This window comes from Haliaeetus leucocephalus, unplaced genomic scaffold, assembly GCF_000737465.1.
Source record: "Haliaeetus leucocephalus isolate CR32 unplaced genomic scaffold, Haliaeetus_leucocephalus-4.0 Scaffold1, whole genome shotgun sequence".
Taxonomy (NCBI): domain Eukaryota; kingdom Metazoa; phylum Chordata; class Aves; order Accipitriformes; family Accipitridae; genus Haliaeetus; species Haliaeetus leucocephalus.
Genome location: NW_010972437.1, coordinates 875,689 through 892,931, shown reverse-complemented (window position 1 = coordinate 892,931; position 17,243 = coordinate 875,689). Strand labels below are relative to the sequence as shown.

At 45.4% G+C, this 17,243-nt stretch overlaps 1 protein-coding gene across 2 annotated transcripts in view; it reads right to left on the bottom strand.

Annotated features, from left to right (window-relative positions):
• Positions 1-9,215: 9,215 nt before the first annotated feature.
• NABP1 (nucleic acid binding protein 1) overlaps positions 9,216-17,243 on the bottom strand; it is an 8,422-nt gene continuing 394 nt past the window's right edge. The window contains exons 2-6 of one of the 2 annotated variants that reach the window (XM_010564008.1): positions 17,029-17,167; positions 13,771-13,842; positions 12,254-12,326; positions 11,923-11,983; positions 9,216-10,333 (exon numbers count right to left, since the gene is read on the bottom strand). In XM_010564008.1, the coding sequence (XP_010562310.1) occupies positions 10,146-10,333; positions 11,923-11,983; positions 12,254-12,326; positions 13,771-13,842; positions 17,029-17,167 (533 nt within the window). In that variant the 3' untranslated portion in view covers positions 9,216-10,145. Of the gene's footprint in view, positions 10,334-11,922; positions 11,990-12,253; positions 12,327-13,770; positions 13,843-17,028; positions 17,168-17,243 lie in introns of both variants that reach the window. The other variant, XM_010563998.1, reaches the window with a different exon arrangement.

Here is a 17,243-nt window from a genome sequence, read left to right as displayed (position 1 = left end):
TTACCCCTCTGGGAATTTCTTGAAGCACACAAAAAAAATTGTATCACTTTTTCTAGCACATCAGTAGTTTTATTTCCAAATCCATATTCTGAGGGGGAAAAAAGTCTCAATATCCCTTCTGCATTAGGCTACAAACTTTGCAAGGGCAAAAAGAGCTACTACGTTACAAGCAGAAATGTAACAGCAGGATTCCGTCCAACTTGCAATCCAAAGCCACAAAGATGCTACTGTCCCTGCCAAGAGTACATTTTGCCGCTAAAACAGTTGCTGTTGCAGGCCAGCATTAGCCCAGATCGACCACATATCAATAGAGAACACCTAACGTATACCTATACAGGTCTTAGCTGCAGCCCGCTGGAAGGGACAGTGACAGGCGTACAGAGAAGTTTGTATGGGGCTGACAAGGGATGAGCCGAGGATGGGGCAAGGAGCCGAGCCTGCGGAGCTGACACAGGGCAGGAGGCGCAGAGAGACAGGCAGGGTCCTGAAAGCCCTGAGAGGCGGCAGGGTAACAAACTGCTGAACCGCTGGAGCCGCGAGAGTTCGGACAAGCCACAAAGCAAGACTGGAGGCAAAGGCAGGCAAACATCACCAGAAGCCTAGTTCAGCTGAAGACATGGGAGCAAGAAGAATTTGAAGGAAGAAAGGTGGGTATTGCCCTGTGGGAACGATGCATATGTAGACATACAGCTATTTTAGTGACCCCCTTGATCAGGTAGTGTTGTTTAGACAGCCTGAACAGCAAATCCTTCCAAGGCCATGAAGCCAACCAACAACCCCTTATCCTACACTTGTCCCCAGCAACTACCCATTAAAAGGGTACTCCGCAGTTCTCGCTCGGCGTCCTGCGCCCCATCTCCCTGTGCAAGGCATGACAGTGACATTCAAAAGACGTCCAGTTCCACAGAGGGCCGACCCGCCAGATGTCAGAGACACAGAGCTACCCCAGCAAGTCTGCAGAGTATTTACAAAGCAGTTTGCTAAATTATACAAAGGGAATAATTTGCAATGTAATGGTGTGTTTGCATTCTGAATATCTGATTTCCTGTTCAACAAATAACCTAAACACTCCCAACCAAATGAAATGTAGACAAGACTTAAAACGTTTGAAGAAAAGCACTCATCCAGAAAATTAAGGTCAACATGGAACAGATGGTGCTTCTGAAAAATGTGGCTTCAACATTTATCTTTATGTAAAATAAAAATCTTTTAAAAACCTCCGGCTGTTTGGTGACAGTCCTACTTGAAATATTGAATCTCACACTCCATGGATAATAAAGAAGCACTAAAAAATTACTTCAAAATACTAAATCTAAATAAAGTTCTCTCAACTACTATGCAATAAGATTTTTGTGGGCATGTAAATACATATCAATAAAAGATAGATTCAATCGCTTCTGTAACCGCTATAAATATTGCAAGTGCTCTCCCCATTTCCATAAATATGACCCATGACTCCCAAGCGAAAAGCTTTTTCATTTGCAGCAGCCAGGAAAAAAATTATCCTTTCTTCTTTATCAAAGTCCTTTGAAAGGCTGAATTTGAAGCCCAGCGCACAGGGAGTTGTGAACAACTTGTTATGATGATGCATGAAATGCCTTCTCCAGCCTCGGAGGATTCAATCAATGGGATTGCAGGAGGATCGCTGTTATCCTGGAGGGCAGGCAATGTCATACTTACCTGGGGAGGGAAACAGGGGCTCTAATTGGGCAGGCCTGAAAATTACTTTGGTAATACAGAAATGAGCTGGAGCAAGCAGAAAGAATAAGAGACAGACCTGTCAAATACCCAATGAGTAATAACATGTTAGAGACAAATCAGAATTATATTAAAGAAGTTGAGTATTGGCATAAGCCTAAGCAGCAGTGCAAGTAATCACACAGCAAGGTGAATAACGGGCAGGGGAAGGCTCGGCAGGACAGCAGGTGAATCCCCTCCGTGGCTGCTTGCGAAGACTTTCTCGGGACAGGTGAAAGAGAGGGCAGTAAGAGAAAACACAGAGCTGCACAGTAGGGAACTTTCAAATTTACCTGAAACAAGAAAAAAACCAAACCCAAAGTCCACACATCCTGGGCCGGAGTGAACGAAACATTTTTGGAGGAAGAGGAAACACCTGCAGAACCTAAAAATACAGTCCCAGGGAGACCTCCTCCCGCGCGTCACCGTCAGAGCACCCTGCTGACAGCCAGGGCCCTCTGACAGGCTGTCACTTCTGATCACAGGCTATGCACATCACCCAAATTGCTGCACACATCACCTGAATCCCTTAAGTTAATTCCTAAGGGGCCGCCTCAGTGCCCGGACTGAAGAAGTAGCCCGTGATAACAACTACAACTCACCAGCTTTGGACAGCAAAGCAGCCATGGCCATAATAGGAGCTACCTGCTCATACCACCCAGAAAAAAAATCAAAATTAGCCCAGTGAAAACAGACTGCTGAAGCAGTCCACAAAACCACAAGGTAATTACAGATCTACTACCAGTTTTTGTTTGACAATCACTGGACTTCCAATAGAACAACCGTTATCAATGCATCTCTTTCCAATGTGGCTCCCAGCCATTTGCATCTACTAGAAAGACCCAGATTTTTGTAACTCACGCCTTCAGCTACAACACTGATGAAGTTGCACAGAAAGCTTCTGCAAATCCACTTTGCTAAAAAAGCTACAGGAAGCTTATTGCAGCAATTTTCCCCGAGTTGACACATCCTTCTTATTGGCTTCATGATACTGACTTACTGATGTTTTGGGTCCCGCTTCCTCTAGAAATTACCTCTGATTCCCTTCACTGCTGGGGAATATAAGCTCAGCTCAACATTTAGACTCACTGTCTCTAGCAATGGGCCCTGCCATCAGTAAAGCACAGCCAAAATGAAACTAGATTGCACGTACCGGGGAAAGGCTTTCAAGACTGGCTTTTGCACAGGGGTTTCTTGCTTCAAGGTCATCCCAAACCACATCACAGACAGCTCTGATAAGCAACAGCACAACAACAGCTCACCAGAGTCTTACAAAGAGTAGAGAGTAGATCAAGTTCTCTTTCTCTCCCTATCTATGGCTTTTTTTAAACTAAATTAGATCTTTTTCTTTTAAGAGAAGGTTGTTTTGATTTTGTCAGTCCTATTGCATAGCCAAGCACTGCTGCTGCACATAGAAATGTCTATCTGCATCAGGCCTCGACTCCCTATTTCTAAAAATGAAATAAGTCACATTAATTTGTTCCTCTAGCACCTGGTGTTTAAAGTTATTTCTTGGCAACTTCTGTTCTTGGCATTTAAACATTTTTCATATTCAGCTTAAGTCTGACAGCACTATTGGTTATCCTTCTCTGCCTCGCTAATAATTTGGTTGATGGCATGCAGGTGGGTTTCTCATAATTAAAAAACCCATTTGCAAAGTTTGCATTAGGTGATCTGAAAAAATAGAGCACTCCATTCAAAGGTTAAATATAAGTAGGCTGCAGAGCTCCATGAAAATATTGCATAATTTAGAGATAAAAATAGTTTTGCTTTATTCAAGCTAGGCTGGATAGGTAGATTTTTACCGCAATCAGCCTAAACCTCATCTCTCCGAGTTACATGCTCAAGTTGATTACAGAAAATTAAATTTAGTATTAATCAACCTAGGAAGGAGGAAATTACAAAAATTAAGCTAATGCATAAATCATAAGAAATAATGGTGGAAACGGCTACAAGAGATCATTTAATGCATCTTCATGCTTGTCCCACACCAGAATCAACTTCCCCCCTCCCCGAGCCACTCCTGACTGGTATTTGTCCAACCGTTTTAAAAATTTACCCACGACACAGGCACCAGAAGCCATCAGCCAGAGCCCTCCAGGGCCCCACCAGCCCTTCTGCTACAGACCTTGCCCCGGCTTCCCCCAGCTACCCTGATTTGGGGTATCCCCCCGCCCCTGCCCTGGCGGGAACGCACGGCAGGACCCAACCGAAGCAGAAGCACCAGCTCTAACAGATCAGTTGCCAATAGCTGCACTCGCCACCTAGCAGGATGTGGTTTTTCCTTTTCTTCAGCAAAAAATAAAAGCAAGCTTCACCGGCAGGTCCGGCGCAGGCAGTTTTTACGCCACTGGACTGCTGCGCCGAGCAGGCAGCCGGCGTTGCCACGTCCGGAGCCACAGCTTTCCACCCACGCGTTCAGAGGCACCAGTAACTGACACTGGGGCGGGAGGGACGGCCTCGCCCTGCTTGCTTTGGGGCCGTACAGGTACCCACAGACCCCGCGCCGGGAACCGGCACTGCGAGAGCCCGAGCGCAAAAGCGCTCCTCGAAGCAGCACCAGCGGGCAGGTCCCGGGAAAGCGGCAGCCTCTCCTGGTGGCACTGGCGAGCTCTCCGCGACTGCTGGGTTGCTTGCAATTTGGGGCACAGTACTGCAGCGCTTGGCACCTCTGGAAAAAGAGCAAACCCAAACACCTAACTAGAAAGATTCCAAGCTCAGGAATTTGTATTCTTAAATGTCTCTTGATTTAGAAAGAAAAATCTACACATTGGCTGTGGCTTTCAGCTTTTCCACAGCATTCAGCCTCTTCATAAATTATGAATTTATCATCTGATAGATCTGCCCTACCACCTTATCCTGGTTTTACAAATAAGAACCTACTGCCTGCACACGACCCGATCCAAATCATGCTTGAAGTCGGCGGGATCTCCCGGCCATTCCCACAGGGCGTGCGGCAGAGCTGGGCAAGCGTGCTTCCAAATTGCCCAAATGGTCATCATCCAGTACTTTGTGACACTATTTCACCCTCTGGCCATGAACCTGAAGAAAGCTTGGTAGAGGGCTCTGCTGATACACTACAACATACAACCACACTCCCGTGGAGTCTCAGTTAATCACGTAGTAAGCCGATTGTGTCTTTTATATGCCAATTTATCTAACACGCAGCAGCTAGTCAGCCCGGCAGTGACTGCGCTGCTTCGGGTTCTCCACGCTGCAGAGCAGATACCATCCCATTTAAACCTGTATAGTAAGGAAGCATTTAGCTCTGAAGGTACATTTACAGTACAAGAATTTTCTTTTCTGAGCTAAATCCTGATGTTTTACTCCTTCCCTAATCTTGCTCCCTAGGAAATGTACAAATCTGGAGTCTTTATCAGCTGGGGGTGTGGGAGGGCAGTTTTAGATGAAGCTTTTAGAACTGCATTGCTCTCCTCTTGAGAAGAAACATCAGCAATTTAGAGAAATTTAAAAGCTAAATGAAGTCCTTAAGTGTTCCCCTTAGTCACTTCCAAACTTTTTTTCTAATCCCTTTGAACTCCATCCTCTGTAGTTTAGTCAACAGCTTGTGTAGGATTAATTTTTTCCATCCCAGTTACAAGATACTGTGTATGTTTATACATATTACATACACACACACGAACGTCCATCACAGAATAAATTAAAAAGCCTAAGCCTTATAAAGAGCCATAACAATTTCAAATTGTCTGGAATCAAGAATAAAGGAATTAGTAGCATGATTAAGGCTGAAGTCAGAAAGCACATCTCCAACCTAATTCCTGAAGGGCTTTGCTGAAAACTTCAATCTCAGTTTTCAGGCAATTGCCCCTGGTTTGGTACGTGTCTTCCAGTGGGAAGACAGCGGCTTTGTTTTTGTTGTTTTAATTGAAGCCACATCCCCATGAGTGGTTCCCTCCTTCAGCCAGCTCCAATCTCCCTAATTATGCAGCAGCAAACAAAAGCATGCCAGCAAAGAGGCCGTTAAATCAGCCAGGCACACAGCCCTGGAAGGTCTGCGTGTTTCCACGACCCTAAGCACGCATCTCCCCCCGCCCCGCCACAGAACAGGGCAGGCTCCGGGGACACGGAGCACTGCCAGCAGCTCCATTACCTCCAGCACCCACGCACGGCCCCGGATCAGCCTTAGGCAGCACCGCCGCGCCCCTCGCTCCACCTGCAGCGCGGGGGGGCCGGGGTTGCTGGAGAACCCACCCCGGGAGGGGTGCTCCAGGCCACCCCAAGCGGGGCACCCAGCCCCGGCTGGCCAGGGGGCCCCGGCAGCGAGGGCCAGGCTCACCCCGCGGCATCGCACGGCAGGCGAGCGCCTGGCTCGGACAGGGCATTCCTACCGCAGTCAGTAACAGGGCCTCATCAGACCCAGGACAGGGAGCCACAGCCCTGCAGCCGCCCCCGTAACACGCACTGACGCTGGACTAAGGGGAAGCTCCCAAAATCAACCGGCTCTTGCTCAAGAGCTAGCTGCTAGCAAGAGCTGCAGAGAGAAAGCAAGGCACCTCCTTGGATCCCCCTCGAAAGCACTGCCAGAGACCGCGCTTGGCGGTACAAACAATTGCTTGGCTCGAGGGTTAAGAATAGAGTATGTCTGAAAGGGCAAATCTACAGACGTCTGAGAGAAGCAGGGCAACCACCTGGCGGCTGGGAATGCATGGGCCACGAAGCAGCTCAGGAAACTTGCCCAGAAATGCTCAAAACCCCATTGCTTTTACCAATTCCTAGTCCTAACAAAGCACTTGGGGAGCTGCCGATGAAAACTGCCTTATAGAACAGGAAAGGATCCTTTGTTTTGGGGGTATGGACACGAGTTGCAGAGGGTAACCATAGCACAGCCAGGTCGTTAGCAAAACACAAGCAATAACATCTATGAAAAACACAAGGCCGCAATGGGCTACAGGAAACTGCATTTGTCTACTAAACGCTCCCATGCCCAGAGAAACGCACACGCTAACAGAACACGGCTGACATCTCTGCAATGGTGCCAAGGGTGTCATCTGCACAGAGACTGCACTCGCGTAGAGAAGATGTTTCATACTGCCTGTAGCAGCTTTGCACAAGCAGCACTAGCTGCAGATACCCTTACTGGAATTTGTATGATGCTGAAGAGCAGCATTATTGGAATGCACAGGACTGCAACCCGCCAGTTTTAAGTTAAGAGTTTTTAAGTTAAGAGTTGTGAAGGCAGAGTATGTATCACATGCCTTGGTGCAGCATTTCTGTTTGTTCTTACAGCACCTTCCCATTTTCACTGTGGAAATGGAGCACGTGACTCCACCACACACCCAAGGTTAGGACAGTATTTCACATTACAGGACTGCTTTTCCACTTCTGGGATTAAGGCAAAAAGATGCATGCTGAGGATGGACAGAAGGAACACACAGAGGACGGCAGCAGACATAGCAGCAAAACCCTCTCCACTGCCACATTGCTGCAGTCTGCCATCAGTCCTTTTGTTGGGGTGGGTGAGAGGAGATGAGCTGTTGTGGGATGAGAGCTGGGCATTTTGTGACTGAAGTGTATCAGGGCTACTCAGCTGCACTTCAGCACTGTGAAGTTTGTGTCTGGACACATGAACACCTTCCAGAGTTTTTTCCTTTGGTGATCTGTATTATCTAGAATGAGACTACCCTAACGGCAGCCTTACCTTTAATATCTTGGGAAGGCATCTGTAAAGAGACTACCTAACAACCTAACCACTGGGCACCTATGAATTGCTTTATAGAGTAATTCATGACAACTGCTTGTCTACATCGAGAAAGGTGTATCGCTGTCTCTCCGTACACCAAGGTGGTATGATCCAAACAGATGTAAGGCAGGCTCCCAGATTCCTCTGCAAGCTGAGAACGATCTTGACACTGATACCTCTGAGGGAAGCAACTTTGTCTTAGGTTCACTGGAAGATCAGAAGACCTTGAAAAATTACTATGATTATATTTACTTTAAGTCCATGCGACTTTTCAGGGCACAGATTTCCCCTGCAAAGAAGTAAAAATTTATTAATAAGCCAAAATAGTTTCACATTAAGAAACAGGGAGGCAGGAATGCTACTAACCTTGAGAACATGAAGACCAGCCTCTTGCTTTTTTCCTCCCAACTGCAAATCAGTCATCCACCTGACAGCAAGATTTTAATCTTTATGCCACATATCAGCAGTAATCATCTCACTTTTTATTTGGAATTTGTGAACAAGTATTCTGTTTATTAGCTTAATAAAAGCTCAAACGCATAGAGCTACGAACATCAGGCACCTCAGCACACACTAACACGCAGTTCCGCCCCATTTCAACTTTCTTCATGCTGTAGTGAAGACCACCAGGATTTGAGATCCATGGTGGAGATAACCCCAATGAGTATGAAGTCCCCACCATGCCACCATCACTTGCACTGTTCACTTGCTACCCTTACAGCTACTACTGGAAAGCACAGCTCTCACCATACTTACATCTCATTTACCTCTGGAACATGTCATTTACACTTCAGAGGTTTAGAAGTCCTCTTGGCTTCCTTCTCACAAGCATATCAGATGTCTTAACACAACACTGCATAAGCGGTTGTCCATGCATTTAGACTATACATGACTTATTTAAATAAGTAAGCAATTTAAAGTCCCTGAGTTACACATCACCTCCTTACACCATTTCCCCAGAAGTCATTGCGTGCTTCCTGGTTCACCAATTAGCACTGTTCTTCCATAACAGCACCAGTGGGTGATCTCATGAGGCATGCCACTCTCTTGTGTCTAAGACAAGTTTTGCTAGTTCCACTTGGAAGCAGGTTATCAGGATAGCATTTTACCAGACCAGAGGCAAAGAGCCGTCAGGCATCCAGGCACACAGGTCTCTAAACCTCCCTTCAGAAGTTTGTTGTCACTGCTGCTTCCATTTAAAAGAAAGTTCAGTATTTCAGACTAAGCAAGGAACTTTTGCCAATTAGAAGCAATTTTCAACAAATCATCACGATGGAGTACCAAAAGCAGAAGTATCAAATGTAAATAACTTGTAAACATTAGTGACATAGTAGTAGATTCAGTTAACATGAACAACCACAGAGACAACTCACAATTCAGAAATAGCCTTTTGTCATGAAGTCTTTATGGCTTGACAGAAAGAAAGTTTGATCTGTTTTTTGAAATGGTTAGTGCAAAATTTTTTGCAATTTTTTATTTGAGAGGTCAGCTAGAAGAAGAGTTAAACAGATGAATCCAGTATGACACCTCAGCTTCCACGTTGTTTTTGAACCTGATCTGAAATATGGCACTGGACTTCTATTTAGAGTCAAGGCATTTGTGATCTCAGAAATAAAACCACAGCTATTTTCCCCCAGAAGATGGTGGTTGCGGGGTTAAGTTCTTTAAGGGATAATTTGTATTTCATATAAAACAGAGGAAGGAAAGCTTAGCAGCTTAACAGCATCAGAAGAGCAGCTGTGTGCTTGGCCAGTACCTCTACAATCCACACATACAGCTTCATCTAATACATAATTCATTTGGAAAAGTGAATGAAGGAAGGAGAAGCAGGCAGCCTCATTGAAAAGATGGGTAATGCAGCATTTGAAAACAGTTCTTTCCTGGAAATTCAGACTCCTGCAAAGTAACCTTGGGCTTTTACACAAGGAGTGGCTACAAAGAGCATATTCCCTGATACTGTCTGAATTTAGATCCTCCTCTCCTATTTCACGCAAAGCAAGAATGAATATCCAAGCTTCTAACCAAAGCAAAAAAATCAGTGTCACTTTCCGTGACAGTGATAACGGTGTTTATGGAGAATTTTTAAGTAGTGTACACCTTTTTCGAATCAGAAGTCAAGCTTCAAGACACTCACCCTGTCTTCAATTTTCATCTGAGTTATCCATTCTCTGATTCAGGAGACACCACTAGGTGCTGGCACCACCATTTCCTTACACTTATTGCTTTCACAAGCTATATTCATTCCAAGGACACCTAGTTCACTAGAGCATCTTTGCTCTTCCCCTTCATTTCTCTTCCAATATGAAGAACTCCCATTAACCCTAATGGAAGTCAACATATGCACGCACAGGACATAATAGACCTTTTAAGGCTATATGGCTGACCAACAGAAACAGAAAAATACATAGATGTAACTGAAATTTTCTTCCATTTTGCAAAGGGTACCGAGTTTAATTAAGATTCTTCAACCCGTTACCCTTACTTTCTTAGATCCACCTTCTCCCCCTACCCCTTAATGTATGGGGAAGACTCACTGTGCTTCCCTAAGCAAAACAAGAAATAGATGACATCAAGTTTGCTCCATAGACCAAAAGGTAAAAAAACAACAAAGGACAAACTGGTTCACAGTTAACTATAAATAAAAGTGCAATAAGTGTTCAAGTAGAGTGTAGAGTTTAAGCAAGCTGTACAACCACATTTGGCATAGTCATCTTTTAAAGGCTCTGCGTGGGTCCCTCCCATTACTGACAGCAGGGAGAAAAGGCTGAACGCTATTAGCTGGTGCTGGATTTACAGGTCCTCGTCCATTGCCTCTCCCACTACCTGCATAAGTGTGGCCATGATTATACGTAAATGGAAATCCACTTGATTCAGGTCCAGTTTGTAAACCATTTCCTAAAAAGACAAAAAAAGGTTATCACAAGTTCCATGCACTGAAATCACTGCTCCCTTACATAAATTTAGCAACAGGGAACGCACAGAGTTTGCAGCAACCAGCAAACCCCGAGCACCAGAAGGAAAAGCCCCTCTGGCACTGCAAGACCCCAAACCACAGATTACCTTTTTCCTCCTCCCAAACTACCTCCCTTCCATCCCTAGCACCCCTCTCTCAACTAAAGCAAGAAGGGTCACAGAGTTGCATGCTGATTCAGAGTTGCACGCCCAGGAGAGAGACTGGAGCCTCATGAAACTAGACTGGTGCTTTCAGAAACATGCACTGGCTTGTAGGTCACACACCAAGACATTCCAGAGAGACAGCAGGGCAGCAGAAGTCAAGGAGAAACCAGCAAGAGAAAAGCAGGCTACATAAAGCTCCTTGCATCATTCCCCACTACCAGGCAACACAGAAGTAGAAAGCTGCCTTGTGAAGTCCAGCCACAGAAGCAATTCTGCTAGCGCCAAGTTCTCATGAACTTGAGCCTCATAAGCATCACTGCTCATGTTTTGCTGGCAGGAGGAGGGACAGAGCTGAAAAGGCAGAATGATGACAGGAAGCATGGGGAGAAGAGGAAGAGACAAAAGGAAATCATTGCATTTAGAGACCACACAAGAAGCAGGAATAGAAAAAAAGAAGTTTCAGAAGATACACACAAGCTCAGTGAAAACAGCTGTCCACCGCCCAAAATAGGGACACCAAGGAAGTACCTACACACTAATTGGGCTGAAAGCCTACTCGCCTCACCCTGGCACTGAGGAGACTGGCCTGAAAGCACTTCCCTTCTTTGCTCAGATTAATTCATTTTCAAGGGAACAGAAAGGGCTTGCAAGACAAGTAAAATAAGAGAAATTAAAATCATGTTGCTAAAGAGGAAGCAGACAGTCACTGAACTGAAGTGACACAGAGGTTTTTAACAGCAAGTTATGGAATCAGTTTGTTGTCATCCACCAGCAGGGCTTAGCTATACAACACCAGGTACGGAGTCTGGGCATCATGTAGGCAGGCCATAACTAAGGATCCCTCTCAGCTTACACCTACTCAAGTCCCTGAAGCATTTTCTTATTTAAGCTTCGATGTTTAAATACATCACAAAATGATCTGGCCAGGTCAAATACTGGAATTCAGACTACCGCTTCTGATTTGGGGAGCTAACCTGGCAGGAAAGCCATGGTGACTGGCAAGATTAAAGTAAGTAATTTTTAAAGCCAAAGGCCTCAGGCACTTTAAAAAAAAACAACCAGAATTTCACATGCTGCAAAAAACTCTTTGAAAGCATCAAAACAATTCAGGATCAGGCAAGCCCCTTTACATGTTACAGGCACCTTGGATATTCTGATCTCTTCCTCTCCTAGGGAACAAATCCTGAAACCATTATTCAGGAAACGTTTGTGCTTTTGTGCTTGCAGGTTCAGGCCCCAGCCTAAAAGACTTTTTAGAGCATAGTACACTTTTGCCCCAGAGTGGAGGACGCTTAGCAAGATGAATTTCTTTTTATTCCCATTAAGTGCTTCTCATCCTTTCACTTCCACAAAATGAAAAAACTTACCCAGTGGCCCGAAAGTACAAGAACCCATATTACTTGATGCAGAACTATTATTCTGTTCACCCTGTGCCTTCAGAGAAATGTAAGAAAAAAAAAAAGACATTGATCAGAGAAAGAAATTTCACATTTTACAGAAAGGGGCTGATTTTTTTTCCTGTGTTCTTATAGTGGCTCCACGTGGAATTTATCTGCTACTCTAATTATTGGCTCATTTTTATCTATATATCACTTCAAGTCCATTTTTCCAGAAGAGTCACATCTGATCACAGCCTAGTGTGAAGTATTCAGAACAAAGAGCACTTTATGCCAGAAGCCTCAGATGAGTTTAACATACCAGTTTGTTCTGCCCGACGTGTTCCGAGTTGGGCTCACTGAAGTTTGGCACTTCTGAGTATACCATGCAGAACCTGGGGAGAAATTAGGATTATCAGGAAGTTCTAAAGCCATCTTTTTTAACAGAGTTCTCAACTCCACAACTCAAAGAGCATATGTTCTTGACGTATCCCATCACCTAGAAACAACTTATCCAGACCCCACTGTTGAGACAGTATCCACAGGTACTAAAAAGCTCTTTGATCCCTTTATAGTCTTGTAGTAAAGCTGTCACATCTTCCTGGTGAGGGTGTTTCAGTCAAGCAGAGGGAAGTACACCTTTACTCTAGGAGGTAAAATGGCCTAAAGAAAACAAAAGGTGATGAAAGGGCTCCCTTCACCTCTCTCCCAGCTGCACAATCTTGTCCAGCACCCACTCACAAGGTCACCTGAGGCACAGAGTCACCCAGCCTGCTCCCAGACTGTGACTGCATTAGATCTCTAGGGGGAAAACTACACTCCCACACACTCCCATGCTATGGAGTGCCCCATTAACATAATAGCGCAGAGGAGTCCAAAACAGGGAATGAAATTCAAAGTATCCTTTTTCCACTCAAGGGGACTATGGAGGAACAGGCCCACCAACTCACCATATGGAAATTATGGCAGAGGGGAAGAAAGATTTCTATCATTATGCAGCTTGGAGTGGTTAAGCAGCAGTGGAGTTCCCACCTCTTGCTGGGAGGCACAACCCAGGTGAGGACTCACCTCACTCCAGCCTGATGGAGAGTAAGCCCACTGGATGACACTTCTGAGGTGATGTCTTTACACCAAAGAAGATCTGCAGACCATCCCTTACAAAATCCAGCTGAGCACTGGGCATTTTTGAACCTTCCGAGAAGAGAGGTGCCTACCCCGCAGTCCCACTTCCCTGATGACTACAAGGCCTCCCATGGCACTTTGTGCAACAGCGGAAGCACTCTTCTGGTTAGAAAATGTTGCTGGTTTTCCTGTTGCTTGTCAAATATGCTACTCCTGTTTGTTCTTAGTCAGAAGGAGTCGCCACCTCAGTTTGTGGGCAGTTTAAAGAAGGTTTAATGAGGTTTGCTTCTGTTTAGGTATGATTCACTGGAGTTACCTTTGTCTTCCTTCTTTGCACTGCCTGTCTCTCAAGCATGACACACACAAGGCTTCCACCAAAATAAAGTGGTTAATCAAGCTGAGGCCTAGGTAAGCAATGCAGATTAAGTCCCTTGTCATTTATACACTTCCTCTCTCTACGTAAATGCCAGCCCTGTGCCAATGACAGAGGCTGACTTTCCTCAATGTACGTAGAATCCAGAGAGGGTCGGAGTTCATTACTGCAACAGCATGTGGAAACTCACATCACAGTTGCCTGTACTGTGCCTATCCATGACTAATCAACACACTTTTGCTGCCCTAGCTTCCATTTACTAAGAGCCACCACATCTTATACTTACCATGATGCTCAGCTGAGAAGAGGACATTACGCCACAAGTATAAACACGCAATACTTACTCCCCAATTTTATGCAGCTCGCCTCCTCGTCCTGTGTAAAGTGTCAGGCATCCTTTCCACAGAGATGCATACCTGGCCAAAGAAAGGAGAAGCAAAGCAGTCTCTCTTACTGAATGAGAAATACCACTGTTGACCAAGAAAGTAGAAGCATGGTATCCTCCAAGAGTTAGTAAGTATTACACCTCAGCATGAATGGACTGAAAAAATTCCCAGGGATCCCAACTTCACCACGCTGAAATGTTACATGTTTTAATTCTAGCAAAAGGTACTGGAAGCTCAGCTGACTCCTTTGGCAATGACAGGAAACCAACTAATTATTTTGAGATTGGATGCTCTTTCCGTGGCTGGAGCAGCCCTTATGACTGTTCCTGCAGAGGAAAGGCATCTTGCCAAAAGCAGTATCTGTGTTACCATCCACTGACAACTCTCAGTTCTGCTTTCAGCAGAAGCCAGGAAGAATTACCTTTGTTCACTGGAGAATATAGACACTGCTACTGAATGTGTGTAGTAGAAAGTGCTTACTTCTTTAGTATAGGTCCTTACCAGATTTTTTTTTTTTAAAGGCACAAGTTTGACCATCATGTTCCAAGTGACATATAGAAATGCAATGAAATAATTTTGTGATTGTGGAAACATTCACATACAAGACAGCATGAGTGCACTCTAGTCTTTATAGTGGCACTTGACTTCAAGCACTGGAATGAGTTATGCAGAACTTTCTGTATAATTGTTCCTCTCGGTGAGGGGCATTGCGTATGTGAAGAAAATAATGAAAATACAGACCAGAAATTCAAGTGCAGCACAAGGGAGTTAACAGGAATATGGGTGTATTCTAGCAAAGGAATATGGAGCCCCAGCAATTGCACTCTCAGGAGTCACAGATAATCCGGACAAGTCACCACTTCCTCATGCTCTGGTTGTATCTCTGTAACATAGGTAACAAACCTTCCTCTTGCCCTTTGCCTTATCTGCTGAGACTGGGAACCATCGGACTGCACACAGGGCCTTGAACACAGGCACCAGGGAGGAGTCAGGGCAGCGGAACAGGACCATAATGCCAATGCAACGATAACCTTCTCTGTACTTCAACACAAGCAGCAAAGCATAGTATCCACAGTTACAATGCCTGTCTTGGGAGTTTTCCATGCAGAGGCAGGATTAATGCTCTTCACTCCATAATGCTACCTTTCACTTTAAAGATTCACTCTATGCTCAACCTTTAATAAACAGTTAGTTGTACAGTCTTGTGGCACAGCACAAAGGAAAAGAGCTACCAAATAATAAATATAAGTCAAACACACATTTAATGGGACAAGACCCAGCAAATCATGGGACTAATAACCTCCAAGCACAAAGTTATTCCACGTATGCAAGCATTTGTTTTTGTCTCAGAAAGAGCTGGCCATAAAGCACTGAACTCGAGAACTAACTTCAAATTTAGAAATATTAACTGCAACAACTTTCTGTAAACAGGTTAATCAGCCAATGACAAAAATCAGCAACAGTGTCTGCTTTTGCAGAGGAATGCATCTACAGCTTGAAATTCAGTAGAAAAAAAAAAGACATGTTTACACATGGGGCCTGGCTAAGCTTTTCTACTTGTAACAGTGAGCATCCTGCACTGAAAAGTCAGATTAGCCTACAGAGCTGAAATTTACCTGCCTTGCAGTGGCAACATCACACACTCGAATTAATCCTATTTGAGCCGAGTATAAAATTGTGTTTGGAGAACCTTGTATGCCAGCATGAGGGCATTTTTCTTAATATGAGAGCCAAACGAGAATGTATTTAGCTTTTGCCATTTCACTCGCTACGCAGCCTTAAGTGAGCATGCAATTCATGTAAATGAAGGCATGACTTAGCCACCCACCAGGAATAGCAATGTCAGCTCATAAATTTAATTCATATAAGCCAAACTCACTTTTTGACATGAAGGGATGCAACGACCCTCCCATTTGGTGCACTGAAACACCAGAGCAGCTACAGTAAGCCAGTCACAGAGCAGAGTACTGTTACCAGTGCTGAACAGTATCGCTATTAATTTGTTTCAATGTCATCTATGCAGAGAGCTTTGTGCTGACCCAGAGCTCTGGTTTCGTCCCACCCACCTCAGCACCCCAGCACTCCACATGCCCTCCACGCAAGCAGGCTTCCCCAGAACCACCTCTGCTGAGGAGTCAGCCCATTTCGTGTAAAAGGACATTTGCATAGGAGGAAGCAGCTGTAGTTTTGGTGGCAAGGGTCATCCAATTTCACTCCAAAACCAAGAACTGCACTCAGATGAACAACTTAAGAGCCGCTTGGTTAGCGGCTCCACTGAGTAACCTTTTACGTACTTTTCGATAAAAGCCAATTAAAAGGACCTTACACACGCTGTAGTTCCACCATCTCCTGGAGTGCTGTAGGCCAAAGGATCAGTGTAATGGATTTCTAAGTGTAACCTAACTGGTATGAAGAACTCAAATGAAAGTGACTATCACTTTGCTGCTTACAATTTAAGTGACATGGAAAAGGATTTTCAAATTGAAACTAGTATTCTTTCTCACAGATAATAAACATAAGTTGGTTTGGTTTTGTTGTTTGTTTTTTTTTTAAATTAAGCCAGCTCCCTCAGATAAATGAACTGCACCTAACCAAACTAACATGCTCTACAGTGTAGCCCTAGTATGAATTTTTATAGTGAATTTGGAAAGCTCCTCCTCCTCTGCCTGTCATTTCTGTTAAACCCACTGCAATGAAAAGCAACTTTTCTGCATGAGAGACGTTAATCATTCCCTCCTTTCATTAAGGAGCTGACTGCTGGAGTAAAGAATTGGCTGTAAAAATAAGAACATCCTTTTGACTTCCCTGCTTGATTTACAGACCAGGACTGACTGTTGCCTTTCCCTCCCACCCCAAAAAGAACTCCTCTTTTTAAAGCCAAGCCAGGTCTCCCAAACGCCACCTCCTCATTAAAAATACAAGCCCTTCCTAACCATCCGCCGGTTTGTATGCTCATGCTGGGCATGTTCTGGGGCGGAAAGCGCCGTTTTAATTTGGCAAGTGACCTCAGGGTGCTGCCTCCGTAAGGGCGAGCCGGACCACAGGGGGCCAAGCCGTGTCATCCGTGCCTCTCGACGGGCGGCCGAGCCCGACCACAACGCGGCACCTTCGCCTCGGTGACAAAGGGCTCCCCCCGACCCGGCGCTGCCCGGCAGCGCTCGGCCGGGCCGGGGAGCGGAGCGGGGGCGGCGGGCCCGGCCCCGGCCCCATACGCACCCTTTGGTCAGGCGGATGATGTCCCCCGGCTGGATGAGGCCGCCGATCTCGTCCCACACGGAGATGGTGATGCTGCCCGTCTTGTCCGCCACTTTGCAGGACCTCACCTCGTGACCGTCCTTCGTCTTGGTGACTCGCCCTGCGGGGAGAAGCGCGGCTCAGGGGGGACCGGGGGGGGGGGGGCGCGGCCCCCCCACCCCCCCCCCCCCCCCCAC